At 43.0% G+C, this 23,183-nt stretch overlaps 1 protein-coding gene across 5 annotated transcripts in view; it reads left to right on the forward strand.

The window, feature by feature from the left end:
- CRADD (CASP2 and RIPK1 domain containing adaptor with death domain) overlaps positions 1-23,183 on the forward strand; it is a 386,414-nt gene that overhangs the window by 172,600 nt on the left and 190,631 nt on the right. For 2 of the 5 annotated variants that reach the window (XM_025403598.1, XM_025403597.1), the window contains exon 3: positions 6,303-7,061. The exons of 2 other annotated variants lie outside the window; for them this stretch is intronic. In XM_025403598.1, the coding sequence (XP_025259383.1) occupies positions 6,303-6,604 (302 nt within the window). In that variant the 3' untranslated portion in view covers positions 6,605-7,061. Of the gene's footprint in view, positions 1-6,302; positions 7,062-16,442; positions 16,567-16,663; positions 16,710-23,183 lie in introns of those variants that run through there. One more of the 5 variants, XR_003121917.1, reaches the window with a different exon arrangement.

Genomic DNA, 23,183 nt, shown 5'->3' on the forward strand with positions numbered 1-23,183 from the left:
CTAATTTAATGCTTTTCTTTAAATTTATTTTTATTTTATTTATTTATTCATTTATTTATTTATTTATTTAAGAAGGAGTTTATTTCTTTGAGAGGGAGTCTCACTCTCTTGCCCAGGCTGGATTGCAATGGTGCGATCTCAGCTCACTGCAACTTCTGCCTCCCATGTTCAAGCAGTCCTCCTGCCACAGCCTCCCGAGTAGCTGGAATTACAGGCGTACACCACCACACCTGGCTAATTTTTTTGTATGTTAGTAGAAACGGGGTTTCACCATGTTGGCCAGGCTGGTCTCGAACTCCTGACCTCAAATGATCCACCTGCCTCGGCTTCCCAAAGTGCTGGGATTACAAGCATGAGCCACTGCACCTGGCCCTTTAAATTTATTTTTAACTGACTTTTAAGTTTTTAGTTGTCATTCTGTATCTGCTTTTTAATTTACTTATTGTGATCCTTGCTTTTTCATTTCATGAGTTTGAAATGCTATTGATTTTTTTAAATCATATTAAAATAGATGACTATTGCAATACAGAATGTTCATCTTACACTCTGCTAGAGGCATGCATGCTAGCTTTGAGAAATAGTAGCCAGATGGTCACAGTGGATTAATTTATGGCTTGACCTGAATTTATGTAGTATATCCTTGAGAGTTGACACCAAAGCCTTGGGACTCTCATTTTTAAGTACCCTTGTGTTCAGCAGAATTCACGAACTGAACGGGTCTCGTAAGGATACTTTCCCTGATAGAGGTCAGACAGCACAAACAGCTGTGATTGCCTCTCTGTATGTGCAAAGATGTCCATTTGGAATGGCTTGATCTGCTTGGTGGGGTGGTGCTTATGTGCCAATTATCTTTGCTCCAGCCTGTGTCCACAGACTGCTGGCCATCTCCCAGTTATGTGGCCCTATTTACAAGGGCTAAGTGACCCTGAAAGTGTGGAAGAATCAGAGCAAACTGTGTCCTTACTTCCAAAGAATTGGCTGGAAGCATATGTTGCATTCTTGTTGGCCAAGAGTGAGAGAGAAGGATGACAGAGTATAGCAGAAACACAGACTCCCTTCCCAACACCCAAGCAACACAACCAAAATGCAGTTAGAAACAAAATCAAACCCAGCCCCCATATGCACCTGCAGCAAACAAACAAACAAAAAACAATTACAGCTCTATTTCAGCCACTTTGAAAAGTGGCAGGCAAGGAAGGGAACACCTCACTGTGGCCCCTCAGAAGCAGTGCTGGAAAAGGAAGGTGAGAGGACCAATTCCTGAGGGTTCCTCCTAATATAGATCAATATGGGAAGCAGCTGGTTGAGGTGGTGAGTGGATAGACATGATAAATGTTAAAAAAAAAAAAAAAAAAACCCTTGGCAGAGTCAGAGTCAGGAAGGCACCCAGGGGAGGCCACCTCCTAGTCTCTGTGTTGAGTTACAGGAAAGAGACCATAGGTGTGAGTCTGCCCTGGTTAGGCAGAGTAGGCCCTGGTCTAAGACATTTAACTCCCCTCCAAAAGAGGACAGAGTATAGAGCTCCCAAAGACAGGCCTCATGACTCCTACCTCTCCTCCATGGCAGAAATGTTCATGGAAAGCAGCAGCCAACCTAAAATTGTAGCTCAGAGGTAGAATGACAACTGGTTCCCTATAAAGTGAGGAGAACGTCAAAAGATACATCAGCTTGCTCTAGGAGAGCAAAGAGCAGTTCTGGACAGAGATGCTCACGTTGTCGGTATGAACAAGATGGCAGTGAGTGTCATGACTACTCTGAAATGCTGCAGCAGAGGAATGCAAGAGAGGAGCACAGTTTGTTGGCTGGGCACGGTGGTTCACACCTGTAATCCCAAAACTTTGGGAGGCTGGGGCACGAGGATCACTTGAGGCCAGGAGTTTGAGACCAGCCTGGGCAACATAGTGAGACCCTGTCTCTATTAAATATATATATATTTTTTTAAGTAAAGAAAAGAAAAGAAAGGAACACAGTTTGCCAAAATAAACATACAACCAATCTGGTCTATCAGAAAACCCAGTCCTAGAAAACTCAACCTCACAAGTATTTTATGCTATAGAAAGGCTCAGCATCGATTCAGTAGAAACAAAAACTCAAGATGTAGCTATGATAAAACAACAATGGGATTCTTTTTAATTTTTATTTTTAACTGTGGTAAAATGTACATAACATAAAATTTGCCATTGTAACCATTTTTAAATGTACAGTTCAGTCATGTTAAGTACCTTCACATTGTTTTATAACCAATCTCTGAAAGTCTTCATCTTTCGGAACTGAAATTCTGCACCCATAAAACAATAATTCCCCATTTCTCCCTCTGCCAGCCCCTGGCAACCAGCATTCTACCTTCTGTGTCTGAATTTGACAACTCCAAGTACCTCATATGAATAGAATCAGAAAGTATTTGTCCTTTTGTGACTGGCTGATTTTACTTAGCTTAATGTCTTCAAGATTCATCCATGTTGGAGCGTGTGTCAGAATTTCCATCCTTTTTAAGGCTGAATAATATTCTGTTGTATGTCTATACCCTATTTTGCATATCCATTCATCCAGTGATGGATACTTAGTTTGCTTCCACCTTTTGGCTATTGTGAATAATGCTGCTGTGAACGTAGGTGTAAGAATTTCTCTTTGAGTCCCTACATTCAATTCTTTTGAGTATATACCCAGCAGTGGGATTGCTGGATCATACGTTAATTCTATTTTTAAATTTTTGAGGAACTGCCATACTGTTTTCCACAGGAGCTGCACCATTTTCCATTCCCACCAATAGTGAACAAGGGTTCCAGTTTCTCCACACCCTTGCCAACATTTGGGACTTCCTGGTTTTTGTTTTTGTTTTTGTTTTTTTGATAGTAGCTCTCCTAATGAGTGTGAAGTGGAATGGAATTTTTAAAAGAGCCAAGAAAAGAAATTAAGAACAAAAACACAATACAACGTTAAAACCAGAACACACACACACACACACACACACACACACACACACACACAGAGGATAGACATAGCTGAAAATCAAAGAGTGAGATAATCCCAAGGAGGGGATTAAAGCAATAGGAACAATATGACAGCCATGGAGGAGAGGCACACCCATCCAGTATATGGAACAAGAAAAGAATGCAACCATGTGACCCAGGAAGATTTTCCCAAAAGGAAGATACAACTGAATCTTTGGTTGGAAGGTTATGCCAGATACCTGGAAGTGCAGATGTAGAATGGATAACATATACCCTGGTCTAAAGTTTCGGTATTTAGACCTCAGACAGGAAAAGCAAGTTACACAAAATACTGGATGACTAAGTTGGTATCAGAATTCTCCACATTTTTCAACAACCCCTACCAGAAAGTATGAACAAGGCCTACAAACTTTTAAGGGAAATAAAATTATTTAAATAATATAATATAAAATTATGAATATAAAAAAGATAAAAATAATATAAAATTGTTCTCTAAATATTAAGTTATTATTCCAGCGAAGGCAATAAGCAGGCCGCCTTGACCTGAAACAAGTCAGGGACTATTGCAATCATGAGCATTTCTTGAAAACAAAAAAAAAAACAAAAAAAAAACCACCCTGTGATGAAATTGACCCAAATGACTCAAATCAGAAGAACAGACCCAGGAGTAGAAAAGCCACAGATGAAAAACAGTAACAACAGCAGCAACAACAAAACACTGCTGAGCATTCAAACCATTATAATTCCACCTTAGGACTAAACAGTGGGACAAGGGGCATGGATGATTGTTAAAGAAATGTATAACTGTTAGGCATCTGACAAAATACAAATTATATAAGCAAAAAAAAAAAAAAATCAAGTGTGAGGAAATGGAGAGGAAATGTAAAGTAATTATAGAATATTACTATAAAAACATGCAGTTAACCGTTGAGTTTTCATAACTTTTTTCTGTGCATTAAATTGTGTGTATGTGTGTGTTTTCAAGTCTGTAACTTATAACTGCCAGTCAGAATGTCATTTTCTTTCACTTTTGCTTTTTCTTCTGTTATATCCAAACAAAATTAAATAGCTCTTACTAGAAAGAAAAGTTCATATATTATCATTTTAAATGAACCCATTACCCTCTATCTAGCCTTCTACCAGGGTATGTGCGTAAAGAAATATCCAGAATGATGATCACCAACTGTAAACAGAATGGCGGGATATTGGATGATTTCTTTTCTTCTTTGTGCTGTTTTCTGTTGCTTTAATTTTTTTTTTTTTTTTTTTTTTTTGAGAGAGAGTCTCGCTGTGTCCCTCAGGCTGGAGTGCAGTGGCACGATCTCGGCTCACTGCAAGCTTCGCCTCCCGGGTTCACGCCATTCTCCTGCCTCAGCCTCCTGAGTAGCTGGGACCACAGGCGCCCACTACCGCGCCTGGCTAATTTTTTGTATTTTTAGTAGAGACAGGGTTTCACCGTGGTCTCGATCTCCTGACCTTGTGATCCGCCCGCCTCGGCCTCCCAAAGTGCTGGGATTACAGGCGTGAGCCACTGCGCCCGGCCGCTTTAATTTTTTTAAATGAGCCTATGTTTTTATACAAACCGTGAAATCATTGTTGTTAATCTCAACTATTGATCAGTAGTGTCATCAGTATTCTAATTGCTTCTTAGTCCTTGTTTTTTAAATTGTAGCGTTGACAAACACCAGAAAGAGCCCTTGACAATATTTTTGCAACTCATCTCTAAGGTATTGGCCACTGCCCAGAGGCCAAAGGCACGGGCTGTGGAAAACATCAGCTCTTGTAATAAGGTGCCTTTGCCTTCTTATTGAATCATAAATCAAAACACAGTAGTGGACTGCTGAGCGTGAAGTAGACTGACCTGAATCCCTGTGATGCTGATGAACGGGAGTATAGTGTACTGTGCTGTCAAATGTCTGAACCTAGTGAATGACTTTGGATATTTGGAGTCCCTCTCAATCTCTGCACTTGGCTGCTGCTAGTGCCTTTGACTTCCTCCATTGGGATTCTCCTCGCCTTTGCACATGCAATTCTCTCTTCTGGAGATGCACCATGCCCTCTTCCTCCTTCATCACCCAGCTCCTCCTCCTAGTGTTCAGGGCTTAGCTTTAGCCTCCTTCCCCTGGAAGGCCTTCCCTAATGAACTTAGGAGCTCCTTCTATATAACCAAAGGCACTGCTCACTGGTTTTGCTGGGCACATTTATAACCATTTACTCAGTGTCATGCTTCTTAGCAGACTGGCCTCAGGCAAATAGGAATCTAGTTCAGGAAGTGGAAGGTCAGATTTCCTCCTTGCTCCTCTCAGCACATATTTCCTGTTCCTCTTCTGGGATCTGCCAGGACGGTTCCTCCACTCTTGAGGCCTCTGCTACGAACAAACCCCACTCTCCTCCCTTCCTGCTACCCCATGGCCTCTTAGGTTTATTTTGTTCTCGGCAGCCCTCTTGGCTCCTGCTTCTGTTAGCAGCTACACCTTCTCTCGGTGGTATTTCAAGTTCAACCTCACTGGGGAGGGTAGCTGTTTGGTTTAGCCTTTGTCCTCTAGCACCTGCCTTTCCTGCAGGGAGGGGCATTCCCAGCCTTGGAACAGGCCCCACCACGAAGGCCACAGACAGTGCCAGAAGGAGCTGGGGTCTGTGCAGCCATTCTTGAATTCCCCCAGATGCCTTGCCTGGCCTTGAGTAAAAGGGAGATAAGTGAAAGAAGCATGTTACGAAGCAGCATGTACAAGGTAACCCTACATATGTGTTTTATATATCGAAGGAAATAGACCAGTTATTATCAGTGAGTTTTTCTGGTCGGATTTCTAGTTTTTATTTTCTTGCTTACAAAGTTTCTGTAATAGGCCGGGTGCTATGACTCTTGCCTGTAATCCTAGCACTTTGGGAGGCCAAGACAGGTGGATCACCTGAGATCAGGAGTTCAAGACCAGCCTGGCCAACATGGTGAAACCCCATCTCTGCTAAAAATACAAAAATTAGCTGGGCATGGTGGCAGGTGCCTGTAATCCCAGCTACTCGGGAGGCTGAAACAGGAGAATCACTTGAACTCAGGAGGCGGAGTTTGTAGTGAGCCAATATCATGCCATTGCTCTCCAGCCTAGGTGACAGAGTGAAACTCCATCTCAAAAAAAAAAAAAAAAGTTTCTGTAAAAAATGTTTTCGTAGGTACTAAACGGTATTGAAGCCCTGAATCATGGCATTGTACAGAGCAGCCCCCAGGAAGACGAGAGCCAATTGGCTCTGCCATTTGGAAGCATTGCCTTCTTCTCCCCACGATTCTCATTTCTGCCCCCAAATGATGTGTTTGTTGCCTTGCTCATTTCACCCGGGTGTCTTTTTCCTCCTCAGGTGACAGATTGACTGGAATCCCCTCGCACATCCTCAACAGCTCCCCATCAGACCGGCAGATTAACCGGCTGGCCCAGAGGCTGGGCCCTGAGTGGGAGCCCGTGGTGCTGTCTCTGGGACTGTCCCAGACAGATATCTACCGCTGTAAGGCCAACCACCCCCACAATGTGCAGTCGCAGGTGGTGGAGGCCTTGGTCCGTTGGCGGCAGCGCTTCGGGAAGCAGGCCACCTTCCAGAGCCTGCACAATGGGCTGCGGGCTGTGGAGGTGGACCCCTCACTGCTCCTGCACATGTTGGAGTGACGGTGCCTCCACCAACCGCTGGGGAGTGAGTCCGAGTCATGTGGCTGAATCCTGACTTTCACTCAGAGCAGGTGGTGTTTTGTGTAGGTTTGTTTTTTATTTTTAATGATCCTCAGATGGAAGGAGAAAACAGGGTTTCCACTAGACGTTATTTGAAAGGCCAGATTACTCAGCAGATCTCTCACGGTGGCTCAACAATTCTTTGTTTTTAATTGCTTGAAGATTGCATTGTTGTAATTGTTCAGTTTTTAAATGTGTAATGGCATTTTAATAGACTATTAAATCACAGTGGTTCAAAAATATATATATATATATCATGTCATCACATTACAAGCAGGTATCTCATATGTAAAACATTTACCTGAATGTTGTCTGAGGACTGAACTGTGGACTTTACTATTCATAATGATAAAATAATAAAATATGAATTACTACATATCATGTGCCTCATTCATGAGAAAGTAGTGCATTGGGTTTTTTGGTTTTTTTTTTCTTTCTCGTTCCTGTATTGCATAGATTAAGGGTGTAAAATTACAGTAGTCTTTTTTTTCTTTTTGGAACAGAATTCATAGTAACAGTGAAATGGTTACTTTCCCAAGTCAGGATAAATAGCTCAGGCAGGATGTCTGTATTAAATGTCGTAAGACACTAAAACTCCCTGCAAAGACCAGTTCAAGTACCAGCAAGCATACCTGAGCCCTTTATCTTTAAAAGATTGCTCAAGAAAATCCTGTGCTGTTTATTGAAAGCATTAAGTCGAGATGACAGGGGATGTGGTCTTTCCACTGAAGCCAGAATGATTGAAGTGTTGTGCTCCTAAGGAGTGTGATTTAGTCTTCTGTCCTTTTATCAATAGCACATGGTGCTTATAGAATGCTTTACTGTTTTCGTGGCCTTTCCTGTATGTGATCTCATTTGGACCTCTCAGCCATCCTGAGTGGGCAGTGGGCAAGGTGGTTCAACTCCTTCTGTAGAGAGATTGAGCGATTGGCCCAGGGTGAATGAGCTTGGGCACCAGCTCCTGAGTCCTTTCCAACTGCTCCACAGGACTCCTCCCCTTCTCTCTTGCATGCTCACTGAAGAAGCTTGACTCCTGCTCCCCGCCTACTAGCTGTATGGCCTTGGACAAGTTACCCTCTCTACGCCTCAGTTTCCCATTGGGAGAATGGGGAAATGACTGTACTCACCTCTGAGGTCTTTGTGATGGTTAAAGCAATAATGTCCGCCAAGAGCACATCCAGATGCGGTTCACTGTCAGCTTTCAGGAAATGGTAGCTGTTAATGTGCCGCCACTGTGGCTGAAGGTATAGTTAGACCACAGGCAAAACTGAATAGTGGCTGAAAGCTGAGGGCACTGTGGGAGGAGCTACTATTGCCACATTTCTTACTAAGCTTTAAAATGGGATTTGATTTTATAAACTTTACAATGGAGCCAATCTGTGATCTATCCTTATTAATAATTATGGAATCTGTTTCCTAATTCTAACGTAACTCAGGATTTTTCAAAAGGGAGGAAAAAAATCATGTTTTTTATTTCTCTCCATTCCAAGAATAAATTTATAGAATGGTAGAGTTGAACTCAAAGTGGGTGCTTAAAAAGATGACAATAGTATGTGGATAATATCCTTTCAGGCATCTTGTAACCATATTCCCATTACTAAAAAAGAGCTGCTATGCCACAGTTTATTCTTTCAATGAATTCGGTTCAAAAGGATAGTCTACTGGCTTTATCAGTTCAAATTTTCCATTTTGTAGCCCAGCCAATAATTCATTATCTTGTAAAATTCTCGTAGTTGGCCGCCTCACTGCGCCCAGTGATAGACTATACTGCTGTGGCATCTTCAGTGAATCACTTGTCATTTTGAACCTGGGACTTGTTACATTGCTGTCTTCCCCCGGGTTTCCTAATAGAGAGTTGCTCTGGCTTTTGTTCTCACAGCTCAGAGTCACATTCATGGATGAGTGAGTAGAGCTGGGCTCTGCTGCATCCGACTAGATGGCATTAGCAGGTCTGATGATTAGCTGGGTCATCTTTCCACCATTCACCATTTGCAAGGAATCTGTCACGCATAAAGACACTTGTGGGCTCTGTCAGCAGTGAGAGACAATTAGTGAAGAACAAGCCCATGATGGGCCAGACAGACAGGGCCGAGGGGGCCCTTAGAGACTTCTGACTTGTTGCCCTTAACAAGAAGAGTGTCTTCACCACCAAATGGTAGCAGCCCCTCCTTGGGCCTGCTCAGGTGCTTGCAGAAGGTTTGCAGAGTGGAAGAGCAGAGCAGCTGAATCCCTATCTTGGTCTACCTCTGGCCATGATGAATAATGCTACATAGCAGCTGCTTGCCTCCTAACAGAACTGGGGAGGTGATGAGCCTGCAGGGATTTCCTGTGTTTTGTATGGGAGAAGATTCTACAATTTTAGAGACTGTTTACCCCAAGAAAACTGAATGAATGCAGCGAGGTGGCAAGAGCATTTGCAGGCACTGACAAAAAGTATATTAATATACAGTCTTGCAGCACTTTGGGTTGGGTTGCAGTGTGCGTGCGTGTGTGTGTGTGTGTGTGTGTGTGCTCGTGCGCATATTTGGGTCCATTTTTTGCAATCCATGACAGCCAATATTTCTAAACTGAGATTTCTGGGCCCTATTGAAAAACAACCTTTGGCTACTCTGGATCCCCGTCCTTGAATCACAATAACAGGTAAGCCTTTTCTATGCGTGAGTGTGGCCCTTAATGTTTTTAAAACTATAACTTTTATTAAATTTTCTCAACATAAAATCCATGTTTATTATGGCAGTTGGAAAAAAAACAAGATGAAGAAAAATAAGAATTACCCCTACTCCCATCTAAGCACTGTACATCCCAATTTTCATCCCTGTCCTCCAATTAGTTTTCTCTGCCTGCATATTCTTTTTATAAAAAGAATAGGATTTTCTTTGCATTTCCTTATAAAAAGTGTTTTATTTTCCAAATGATAATACACTTTTTTTTGTCAATGTGAGGACTATTTAGAGAGACTAAAATGTGTAATTAAAATTTAAATATTCCTCAATGCCATACTCCAAATGGTTATATTCATGGCTTAAAATTAACTAAATTAAGTTTTCGATTTTATAACAAGAATGGGATTATATCGTACCTGCTGCTTTACAAGTGGCATCTTTTATATAACATCAAACTGTCTTTCTGTGTTATTATTTCTCTATGCCAATGATTTCAACATCCTTTGTGTTCACCACACACTTTCAAGTCCTATAATTTTTGGTGGCATGTTTGAAGAGATAAAAATACACTTAGCTACTAAAAAGATGACAACAAGTATAGCAATGTCTTTCACTCTCAAAACCATTGTCCTACTTTTTGCTCCATCCCCATTTGGAACCACGTTCCACTATTTGAGTAGAGCTGTTTACGGCTCCCCTCTGTGCACTCTTATATCCTCAAAAAGCAAAGTTTAGCACAGTCTGGGCTTTATTCTGAGATTTTCTCTCTTCCTTACAGCAAGATGGCCTCTACACTACCTGATGATCCAATCAGCTTCGTGTTCCATTTCCACAAGAGTACGTGTTCCGGGAGGGCAATGAAATTTTACCTGTTGATCAAAATTTGATGGCACACTTATGAAGGGTTGGTAGTCTATGTGTTGCCACTATTCTCTGCCATCATTTTCAGCAATGCATACCTTTCCAGTATGCGGTTAGGCCATCATGTCTTAACCACTTCCCTGCATGGATCTTTAGGTCGGTTTTGCTTTTTCATTATTATAAAGTGATGCAAGGAAGGGAGCATTTTTGGTTAAATCTTTACATTCATCAGACATTACAATGAATTCGATCCCTGCTTTGTTTAGCGCCAAACATATTTTAATTTTGTTCTCAATTAGCTTTTTTATATAGCAAACCACCCCCAAGATGTAATGGCTTCAAACAACAAATGTATTGGCTTAGAATTTAGCCCACAATTCTGTGAGCTGGCTCGGCTTGCTCTTCCAATCTGGGCCGCTCAGCTGATTTCTGCTGGGCTGTCTCGTGCATCTGTGGTCAGCTGGTGGGTTGGCTGAGGAAGGATGCTCTAGGGTGGCCTCACTCATGTGTCTGGAAAGTCACAGGTTATTTCCTGGGGCAATGGGTCACATGTGTCTAGGTCACACCCTTTTATCTGTCAGGTTACCCTGCCTTCTTTACATGGTAGTAGTAGCGGGGGTTCCCAGGGCAGCAAGAAGGCAAGCCCCTGTGTGGAAACACCTTTCAAGCCTCTGTTTGCATCCCTTTTGCTGACATCTCTGGCCAAAGCCAGTCATGTGCCAGCTCAGAGTCGGTGTGGGAAGGCTTTACCGAAAGGCATGGAGAGAGGAGGGGAATAACTTGGTCGATTTTTTGCAATCCACCACAGCCAATATTTCTAAACTGAGATTTTTGGGCCCTATTGAAAAACAACCTTTGGCTACTCTGGAACTCTGTCCTTGAATCACAATAACAGGCAAGCCTTTTCTTTTTTTTTTTTTTTTTTTTTTTTTTGAGACGGAGTCTCGCTCTGTCACCCAGGCTGGAGTGCAGTGGCCGGATCTCAGCTCACTGCAAACTCCGCCTCCCAGGTTTACGCCATTCTCCTGCCTCAGCCTCCCAAGTAGCTGGGACTACAGGCGCCCGCCACCTCGCCCGGCTAGTTTTTTGTATTTTTTAGTAGAGATGGGGTTTCACTGTGTTAGCCAGGATGGTCTCGATCTCCTGACCTCGTGATCCGCCCGTCTCAGCCTCCCAAAGTGCTGGGATTACAGGCTTGAGCCACCGCGCCCAGCCCCAGGCAAGCCTTTTCTAGCATGCCATGGTCCTTCCCATCGCCCACCCCACAGTATGCATATCCTTTACCCAGTTCCTTCCACCTGCTCAGCCACACATATGTTTATGTTGATGGCCTCTAGACCATAAACATATAGACATATAGCCATGATGATGCTTAGCATAATCTCCTAGAAGTGGAATTGCTGGGCTTAAAGTATGAATAACATTTTTAAAAACTTTTGACTTTTTAACACTTTTTAAAACCTTTAAAAACATATTTTAGGGATGGATGTGGTGGTCCATGCCTATAATCCCAGCACTTTGGAAGGCCGAGGGGGGCGGATCACTTGAGCTCCAGGAGTTCAAGACCAGCCTGGGAAACACTGTGAAACCCTGTCTCTACTAAAAATACAAAAATTAACCAGCCGTGATGGCCAGCACCTGTAATTTCAGCTACTTGGGAGGCTGAGGCAGGAGAATCGCTTGAACACAAGAGGCGGAGGTTGCAGTGAGCCAAGATCGCACCACTGCACTTGAGTCTGGGAGACAGAGCAAAACTCTGTCTTAAAAAAACAAAAAAAATTTGAGTACCTTTGCTCTAGAAGACATAGGGTATCTGGTTTAAATGCCAGTTAGTTCCACTAGGCTTTGGTGGCCCACTGTGAAAGTTGCTGTTGGATGTACACACACGCACACACACACACACAGAGTCCTGAGGCAGTAGGATGAGTCTGTCTTCATCCCTTTCTCTGGGGAGTTCTCCAGGTGTGGTAGCTTTGGATAGAGCCTCCCCTCATTCAGTTATTCAGCAAACACTCAAGCAGAGGCTACTACATGCCAGTCACTGTTAAGCAGGGAGGTGAAACGGTTACTAATAAATACACAGTTCCTCTTCTCCAGGAACTCACTGTTTGACCGATGAGACAGACGTGAAGCTCTAATTACAACAACATGCAATCAAGCCTGTGCCTGAGTATCGAGTCTATGGGAATGCAGAGGAGAAATGATTCATTTGCCTGGCTTCTTGGGAAGCGAGAGGTATGAGAAGTAATAAGGCTCTATCTAAGCCTCTATCACGTGGGCAAGTTACTCCACCTTTGGGTGCCAGTTTCCCCACATGTAAAATGCAAACAATAACAGTACCCACCCATGGTCACAGTGAGGATTCCATGAGATGAAAGGTATAACATACTTAGAACAGTGCCTGGAAGAGATGTTTTGTTAAAACACTGAGTTGAATTCTTTTGGCTATCAGAGTTTTTCTTTTTCTTTTTCTTTTTCTTTTTTTTTTCTTTTTTGAGACAGAGTCTTGCTCTGTCACCAGGCTGGAGTGCTGTGGCATGATTTTGGCTCACTGCAATCTCAAGCGATTCTCCTGCCTCAGCCTGACTATAGGTGTGTGCCACCATGCCCAACTAATTTTTGCATTTTTGGTAGAGATGGGGTTTCACCATATTGGCCAGGATAGTCTCGATCTCTTGACCTCATGATCCACCCACCTCAGCCTCCCAGCTGGGATTACAGACGTGAGCCACTGCACCCGGCCCAGTTTTTCTAATCTTCTTCACCCTTCCAGGGCTCTGAGAAGTGTGAGGCTAGTAGAATCACCTCCTGCAGATGTTTGTGGTATAGAAATAGAAACTGCATAGTCTCTCAATATCTTTATCAGGACTCTAAAGATAAGTGGCTATGAACTGTGGCACACTTCAGAGCATACTCAGTGTTGGAGTGGATTCAGATCTAACAGTTGGCTACCCTTAAATGAGTATTTACTGTCTTTGAGCAAATTCTTGCTGATTACAAAACACTATGCAAGTTACCAGAGATACAAAGATGAATAAGACATAGTCTCTGCCCTCAAGATCTCAGCCTATTGGGGAGACAGCTATAACCACCAGCAACCATGGCCAGCACAGAGGGAGCAATTAAGTTGGCCACAGAGGAGGTAATACTTCAACTGAGCTTTTGTAAGTCCTGCCCAAGTTAGCACGCTGGTCTCTTTGGGAGGCATTAATGTGTATGGGCAGCAGAATCCCATTTAATTTATTTTACATCCAGTTTGACAAATGGCTCTCCTTGCCATGGGTATGCAAGATAAATATGCCTCCAAAATGTGATCTCAGAGCATTTTAGAAACTAAGTGGCAAATATCCTATACATCAAGATGACAGTGACATTGAGAAACATGTGGTTTGTTAATCCACAGGGGAATCAAGATCAGACTTCAAGTTCTAGGTATTAGGCATATTTTGGGGCTCTTTTTTATGACATCCCTATCCCTTTTCCTCTAAAACTCCTACATATTAAAATTAGATGTTGCTGGCATACAGGGAATGTTTTTTTAATATAATAACTGCCTGTTTACTTCCTAGAACTATAAACAAAGCTTAGAAGAACAGGGATGTCTATCTTGTTGGCATTTACTGTTCTTACAGGAAAATTAAAGTCTCACAAAGACACAGTTCAGTGAGCCAATTAAGCCTTGTCTGTTAAACTTGTGCAAAATATATGGCAATAATTCTGATAGCTATTGCTAATTCAAAGCATAGGTTATGAAATCCAGGTTTGAGCACTTAAAAAGTAAAAACAAACCCAACATCTTGCAATACTCATATATTTCCATTTCATTTTCATATTCTATCTCTAAGCAGGCCTGTTTTTTATGTCAAATTACATTCTTAATGGAGAATATTTGGAGGAAATATAAAATGGGTTGGATTTGATCAAGTAGTTACTAGTCTTTCTTTTGGTGACATATAACCTCCTACTTGTCAGCTTCTAGAAGATGAATCAATTTTGTGAGGGCTTGGCCAATATCAAGGTCTTCACGACTCATCAGCTCGTTGCTAATCCAAGGACAACAAATAACTACAAATGCTGTAAGTAAGCCCAGTTATAGACTGCTGATGAATTTGGTGCTCCTGGTATGTGTCCTGCCCAAGAATGACAGTGTCTGTCTAGGGAATATTTCTTTGAATATAAATAGTAGGTAGTGGTTTATCTTAGTCCATTTAGTGTTGCTACATAGGAATACCTGAGACTGGATAATTTACAAAGGGTTTATTTGGCTCATGAATCTGCTGACTAAAGACTGGGCATCTGGTGAAAGCCTTGGGCTACTTCCACTTATGATGGAAGAAGGCAGAGGGGAGCTGCCCTGTTCAGAGATCACATGGCAAGAAGGGGAGCAAGAGCTTATAGACATGTGATGTATGATAGTCTCCATCTTCCAGGGACTTCTGCCTCCACCCCATCTCTTTATAACCAGAGCCCCCAGACAGGGAAGGACTGAGTCTTTTGTGGCTAGCACATTGGAGATAGTTGATTTCATGGGCAGATTATATAGAGTGACATTTACTTTTTATGCTGGGAAATTTCTTCCAACAATATATTTTTGTCCAACCATCTGCTTGAGTCAAGTTTCTGTCAGCCTCTGGAAGTAATAATTATTCCGTGCTCTGAAACTGAGCTTCATGCTGGCTTTCTGCTGAGGGAGCAGACCCTTTGGCTGTCTGTTATCTATTGTCAAGAGTTCTTTTGTCACTCACTATTGTCAGCTGCTGATTTTCCAACAGACGCTTTAAGGCTATAAATAAACCCTCCCAACACAAATCCCCCCCTTATGAAAGTATGAAAGACAAAATACACCAGTAAATTAGGATATGATTTTTATTCAGGCTATTGCAGTAGGAGGACATTCGTTAATAAGAAATACCTCAAAGAAAAGGAATGAGCCTGGCTTTTATGGAGACAAAGAGAGTCTTAAGGGAGCATGAGGAAGGATGGAGGTGGGTCTTACTTCAGAATATGCAAAACCTGCGTGGCCCTTGGCAATTAGCCAGTGCCTACAACCCAAAAGGGCCGAAGATTTCTTAACATCTCTACTTTTTAGAGTATAAGACTTAGATTAAGTTCCACATTGTCAGTCCTCCCTTTTGTTGAAAATGAACATCATTGCCACTGTTGGAACTCAGAAAACAATACCCCAAAATGAAAGCCTCCAAAGTAGCCTCAGAAGCAAAGTCTCTTTCTGACCTTCTTCTGCGCCCCCGGCCCCGTCTCTCACCCCTCATTCTCCCCTGAGATAAACCATAGAAACTGTGATCCCTCTTCCCCAAGATGGGTCATAGAAACAAGAACTCCTTTTCCCCAAAGCCAGCCACAAAACCTAGAAATATTATTCTAACCTTCCACCATTCTTCTGTGTAACACTTAGCCATAAAGAAACTAAGACCCCCATCCCAGAGGGGTCCTACCCCATACCTGGGAGGAAGGAATGCTGCACGGAGAGGCCAAGAAGAAGCTGAACAGCCAGGCCTTGGTAGGTTTCCCCAAGCAATCTATTTCCATTAGATCATACCCTTTTTTGTCCAATCACATTTCCACATGACCATCCCTGCTTCATCAAACCTAAGCATAAAATTAGATAGCTTCTCCTGTATCTCTGGGTCTTCATTCTGAAGGCTCAACTGTCATGTAAAACTATGATCAAAGAAGCTGTTCATTGTTTGAAGCAATAAAGTGCAAATGAAACCTGTCTTTACATGCACAATAGGGCATATGCTTCCATAAATGCCTGATTGTGTGTGCAAATGAGTGTTTTACACACCCAGTTACTATATTTATATTTTTGCTATATTTATATTTTTAGGGTCAGTGTAAGTGCTTTCATTTTTTAAAATGAAATTGTTTTTAAAAAAACTGGCCAGGCGCGGTGGCTCACGCCTGTAATCCCAGCACTTTGGGAGGCCGAGGCGGGTGGATCACAAGGTCAGGAGATCGAGACCATCCTGGCTGACATGGTGAAACCCCGTGTCTATTAAAAATATTAAAAAAGTAGCTGGGTATGGTGGCAGGCACCTGTAGTCCCAGCTACTCGGGAGGCTGAGGCAGCAGAATGGCATGAACCCAGGAGGTGGAGCTTGCAGTGAGCGGAGATCGCGCCACTGCACTCCAGCCTGGGTGACAGAGCGAGATGCCGTCTCAAAAAAAAAAAAAAAAACTATGATCAAATACACTTGTTATTTTTTTTCCAGTTAACCTGTCTTTTGTTATAGGGTGTTGGCCATGATCCTTATGATGGGGAGGAAAGGAATCACCAATTTTCTGCTCCCTCCCACTGAACAACTTAGAGATGACCTAAGGCCTCCTTACCTGTGTGAAGTAACTGGGAATTGGAAGGTGAGGTCCAGTTATATCCAAGTGTTGGCATCAAACTGTGAAACACAAAATGCACTGGACAATTAAGGATATGATTTTATTCACGCCGTTGCAATAGGGAGAACATTTATTAGTGAAGAATAACTCAAAGGAAAGGAAGGGGTCCTGGTCTCCCATGATTCCTCATGGAAGCCTTGGGGAAGGATGAAGGTGGGTCTTATCACAGAATATTCCAGGGCTGGGTTGTCCTTTGTGGGGATGGCTGTTTCTTTTGAAACACAAAAGGGTAGGAGATTTCTTTCTTTCTCTCTCTCTCTCTCTTTTTTTTTTTAAGAGACAGGGTCTCGCTCTGTCTCCCCAGCTGGAGTGCAGTGGTGTAATCACGGCTCACTGCAACCTCAGCCTCCTGGGCACAAGTGATCTATCTCAGCCTCTCAAGTAGCTGACACTACAGAACAACAGATGCACCACCACGACCAGCTAATTTTTTTGTTGTTGTGGAGATGGGGTCTCCCTGTGTTGCCCAGGCTGATCTCGAGCTGCTGGGCTCAAGTCATCCTCCTGCCTTGGCCTCCCTTAGTACTGGTGTTACAGACAGGAGCCACTGTATTTGGTGCAGTAGGGGATTTCTTAAGCATCACTGCTTTTAGGGAATAAAAGCCTTAGAGAAAGTTTAACAGTGTCAAAATTCTTTTAAGAGGCCAAAACAAATTTGAAAAAAAGGAAGTTTTTATAAGGTTTAGGTATGAGATAATATCAGAATTCTGATATCTTAACTGTTTGCTTGTTCTATAAGAGATACTTAAGCTAACTCCTTATGTAATTTGAGTAAGGAAAAACAAATGGCCTGTCTGACCAAAGCTAAACAACAGGAAGGGAAACACAGCTCCTCTTACTTTCCTAGAGAATCATGGACCAATTTTCAGTTTGGACCAATCATGGAACCTTTTTCTGTAGCTTATAGAAATTCATTCAAAATGTACTTTTTGAGCACCTGCCATTGCCAGGCATGAATATAGGTGGTGGGGATATAGCAGTCAATGTGACAGTCCGTAATTTCTCCCCTTGAGCCCCTTGCTGTGGAGAAAGAGAATGCAGCAAAGCGCAAGGAGAGCCAGGGGAGGGAGCAGTACTATTTCTAACAGGTTAGCCAGAGAAGACCCCCACAAGAAGGTGACAGTAGTAAAAACCCGAGCGAGGGGGCAGTGCTGACGCCTGAAAGAACATTTTGGGCAGAGGGAACAGTAAAATGGGAAAACCCCGAGATGGGAACTGTTCAAATAATTAATTGGGAGGCCATTTAGCTGAGCCACCTTCAGCACCCTGGGTTCCTTCCTAAGCAAATGGAAAACCAACTCAATGTAAACAGTAAAATGAAACAAGTGTAACCAATCAGAAACTGCCAGCTAACTTCTAACTACGGACTTTACCAATGAGAAACTGACCTCTCACCAGGGACTTTCTGCTTTAACCAATCAAATATTTTCTTTGTCTTGCTTCCATGATCACCTTATAGAAGGCCCCTGCTCTCCTCCCCCTCCGAGCGCTGCGCTGAGCTGCTTGTGGTCTGGTGCTGCCCGATTCCTGAATCATTCAAAGCTCAATGAATTTTAATATGCGTAAATTTGTCTTTTAACTGAACTTGCCAAGATTTTCAAAGAACAGCAAGGAGTTCAGAGTCTCTAGGGTGCCGTTATAAAGAGGGGAAGGGTAGTAGCTGAGGACCGACAGCTGAGGGAGCAGAGGCTGTAGAGGCGTACAGACAACTGTGATGACTTTGGATGTTACTCAGGTTGAAGCAGGAAGGTACTGACATGATGACTTTGAGCAGAGACGGAACATCGCCTAACATATTTTCAGAGGATTACCCTAGCTTATGTGATAAGAGGATTGAAGCAGGCAGACCAGTGAGGAGCTGCTGCACTGCTCTTGAGAAGATGGGAGCTCGGATCAAGATGGCCATGGTGAAGTGTGCTGGAGGCTGCTTAGGTCTCCTTTGGGAATTAAACATTTATTCCTCCCGCAGCCGGGAAGCTCCAGCTAATGGCTTTTGGCTGTCAGCCTTCTTCAAGAATCGCCTCTGCTAAAGACAGCTGCCTTGCCCAGTGACACTTCCCCTGCCTGGAGGCTTGTTAGTGAGGGCTACAAAGGCCTGGTCCTGTACCTCGACTCAGGACAACTCCTAAGGGCCACCCCAGTTCAGAGCTCCTCAAGGAGTCCGCTCAGACCTTCCTTGTGACTACCTCACAGCCCAACTTCTCCCTTTCTTACAGGCATTGATCCCAAGAGTACCCCGTAATAAACTCCCTGCCCACTCAGCTCCATCTCAGACTCAGCTTCCAGGGGAACATAGCTTGTGCATTGAGGTGGTGAGCAGTGGTCAGGTTCTGAATATATTTTCTTTTCTCTCTTTTTTAAAGACAGGGTGATATGGTTTGGCTGTGTTCTCACCCAAATCTCACCTTGAATTGTAATAATCCCCGGGTGTCAAGGGCAGGGCCAGGTGGACATCCTTGACTCATGGGGTCGGTTTCCCCCATACCTGCCACCATGTAAGAGAGCCTGTGTTTCTCCTTTGCCTTCCACCGTGCCTTTGTGAGGCCGCCTCAGCCATGTGGAACTGTGAGTCCATTAAATCGCTTTCCTTCTCCACAGAGAATCTAAGTGGTCTTACAAAGGAACAAAGCTAGCCGTCAGCACGTCCACCAGGAAATGTTTCCAGCATTGTTTTTTTGTACACAGCCCATGCTGCAATAATAGGCTCCCATGAGAAGTTGAAAATAGGCAAAGCTGCTTACAAACTACCTTTATCATACACCCTGAGGATAATTCCGAGGCAACATTGAAGTAATCAGAATGACATGACACCACCTTGTGTAGGTACAGTTTCACAGTAGAGAGAAAGTTCGCTGTAGGGAATGGGACTTAAGGAGATGAATCTTGAGCTGGAGCTTGACAGGAGTATGGAGTAAGTGGAAAGCCTGGGAAAGGTGTGCTAGGGGAGGGGGAAGATGAGAGAGGGCCCAGGAGTGAAGATGGATAAGATGCCTAGGAGGAGGAACTGTTGTTGTGAGTCTGCCTCTCATGAAAATTACATCTGTTAAGTAAGGTGGGGTAAGTCAGCTAATTTTTAAAACCAGGCCAAGAGTTTGGATGTCACCCTTTAGACTACCAAGGGAACAGAAGAAATCTCAACACTTTTAAACTGCCAGTGTGAACTGTGAATCTCCACATCAGAAGTGTGCAGTATTTCCCAAATATATTTGGCATTGAAAACTTCTCTCCCATGACACCACCTATTAACATCTTTGGAAAGATTTGTCCCACAGACACACTGAGGTAGAAAACACTCAACCTTGGGGTGTAATGGGAAAACTAGTGGATCAAGGGAGCCAGTAATAACCAAGATTTTTAAAAGGTTATGAACAGTATTTTGGGTGGTATGCAAAAACATTGATTTATTATCCTGTCCCCACAATTCATGTTCACTGTTAGTGGCATGTTATGGGGCATATGGAAAGAGACCCATGGTTTTCTGGAACCTTCTTTTCCTTCTTGAATGATTAGTAAATCGGTTACATTTTTCATCATATGACTTATATCCTTGCAAAATATCCCCTGGCTTGGTATCATACTGCATTTCTGTTCAAGCAGTGGTTGTATTGCCTGTTGCTCAGCAGGCAGTGGGCATTGTCTCTGGTCATTGTCAGATGCCAGGTGGCACCTGTAAGACAAGCAGGAAGGAACTGGTCTTGCCCTGTAACAGCAACTCCGAACCAGGAAAGCTCTGTCTATAGCCCCAGGCCTCTGCGGTCTGTCCCCACACTTGCCAGGACTTCTCATCCCTTTGCTGTCTTCTCATTTCAGTTCTCATTTGCTCACTGTGGTGCCTCCCCCACTGAGCCACTTGGTAATTGAACTTGAGTTTTATCTTCCCTTCATTCTACTTCAAAAATACCCGAACATAGCTTGTTTGTTTTCCCAGTGAGGCATCTGACAAGTCTTTAGCTTCCGTTTAGCAATAGTTCCCAGTCAGAGGGGATACCAAACCCCCCCAGGCCTGTACTCTGTGGCCTTTGAAAATGTGTGGAGGCATTTGTGTGTGTGTGTGCATGTGAAGCTGTCACCACGTATTAGCCAGGGTTCGGGGTAGCATTACTGCCATGTGATAGGCAGGGGCTTAGGATAATACTACAGAATGAAGAGTTGCCCCACCCGAAATACCAGTAACACCCCCAATAAGCTCTGCCGTATGCTTCATATGAGTACCACTTTGCTAATTTTCAATATCTACAGTACCACCTGTGCCATTATTAGTTTAATATTTTTCTTTGAATTAATTCACTTAAATTTTTTTGTTTTTATTCCAAATAGCAGTATACTTGAAATGATGGGTCGATGTTATTTATATATTTTACAGTACACATAAAAATAAATACCTAACACCTAACACAAACTATTCTTAATTAATGATACACATGTGAAGTCGGGAAACACTGGAGCTATGGCCACATACCCAGTTAGATTTTATTTATGTATTTATTTATTTTTATAGAGAGACAAGGTCTTGCTCTGTTCCCCAGGCAGTCACAGTCATAGCTTACTACAGCCTCAAAGTCCCAGGCTCAAGCTATCCTCCCACCTCACCTCCCAAGTGGCAAGGATTACAGATGTGTGTCACCGTGCCTGGCTAATTTTTATATTTTTTGTAGAGATGAGATTTCACTATGCTGCTTAGGCTGATCTTGAACTCCTGGCCTTAAGCGATCCTCCATCCTGCGGCCTCCTGAAGTGCTGGGATTACAGGCATGAGCCAATGTGCCCAGCCTCCTGTTGGATTTTGATGGGAACATTAGCCTCACACAGATTTTCTCTTCTGAACCAGGAAGGTCTGCACATGTACACCACATAGACTCCTTAGCATGAGCCATATAAGGGCAAAGGCCACATGTTTACTGCCCCATAACATCATTTATTTTATTTAAAGTAGCCTATCCCAATGACAATGACAGCATTCTTGACCTGAGTCAATTCTCTTTGTTGCTTCCAAAGTCAAGGATAAAAGTGAGGGTCACTTGGCTTTTGCTTCCTTGAAATGTAGCTCTCTGAGGGCCCACCTGTGTCTTGTGTCCCCTTCTTTCCCAGTGCAGTGTCTGGCACATGAAGTCATGATTAACAAAGGTCTCAGTGAATGAAGGAAAGCATAAACACAAAAACGTATGCGTACCCCTCAGTACAGGGCAAGTGATGGAGAACTGTAAACACTACTGTCACTGAGTCAAAAAATCTTACACGTTTCTTATGCAAGTTACGTAACTTCTCTGTGCTTCTCTGTCCTTACCTCTGAAACACAGATAATCATAGAACCAACCTCATAACACCATTATAAGGAGGCATTGAGAGAGTATTTGTTCAGTGCTTAGAACAGTGTCAGGCACAGAATAAATGTTATAGAAATATTTGATGATGAATAAAGAAATGAATGAGTGGTGCCTGGCTTGTACTCAGGTTTGCAATGTTTGCTGAAAGAGTGAATCAACAAATCCTAGACTATAATGTTCCAACGCTCACATCCTTGGTACTCAGCTGTTCCCTGGAGTAGCAGTAGATGCTAAAGCAAAACATCCCAAGTTCCAGTGAAGAGGTCTTCTATGGTTAGCACAGAAAAGCTTTTATAACAGATAGCTTAGGGTGATGCCCCATGTATCACCTTCCCCGCTCCCCCATCCCCCACCTAGTTACAGGCTACACACAACTGCTACTGGTGCAGTCCTCCCTTGGTATCCACAGCAGACTCATTCCAAGGCCTCTGCAGAAAGCAAAACCCATGGATGCTCAATTCCCTTGTATAAAATGATGTAGTATTGCCATATAACCTACCACATCCTCTTGTATACTTTATTTATTTATTTTGAAACAGGATCTCACTCTGATGCCCAAGCTAGAGTATAGTGGAGTGTTCCCAGGTCACTGTAGTCTCAACCTCCTCGGCTCAGGGGATCCTTCTGCCTTGGCCTCCCTAGTAGCTAGGACTACAGGCGCATGCCACCATGCCTGGCTGATTTTTAAACATTTTTTATAGACATGACTATGTTGCCCAGGCTGGTCTTGAACTCAAGCAGTCCTCCCATCTGGGCCTCTCAAAGTGCTGGAATTATGTGAGTTACCATGCCATGCCAGGCTATCCTCCTGTATACTTTAAATCATCTGTAGGTTACTTACAATACCTAATACAATGTATGCTATGTAAACAGTTGTTATACTGTCTTGTTTTTTCTTTGTATTATTGTTATTGTTGTATTGTGGTTTTTGGGTTTTTTTTTTTTCAGAATATTTTTGATTCACAGTCGGTTGAATCTGGGGATGTGGAACCCACAGATGTAGAGGGCTGACTGTATTTATTTAGGGCAATGCTAGAACATGTCCAATTAACTAAATTCTGTTCTGTCTCAATGAACTCATTCTGCAGGAACAACACACTCATGTGCAGTGAGCACAGAGAGGCAGGGAAGGGGAGACAAAAGAAAGGAAGCAGCAATGATGAAGCATTTATTATACCCCTGGCACATGGAAGGGGATTTCAAGTACATTGTGTCATTTAATCCTCTGACAATCTTAGGAGCCAGGAGCCATTTTGA

This window comes from Theropithecus gelada, chromosome 11 (genome assembly GCF_003255815.1).
Source record: "Theropithecus gelada isolate Dixy chromosome 11, Tgel_1.0, whole genome shotgun sequence".
Classification (NCBI taxonomy): domain Eukaryota; kingdom Metazoa; phylum Chordata; class Mammalia; order Primates; family Cercopithecidae; genus Theropithecus; species Theropithecus gelada.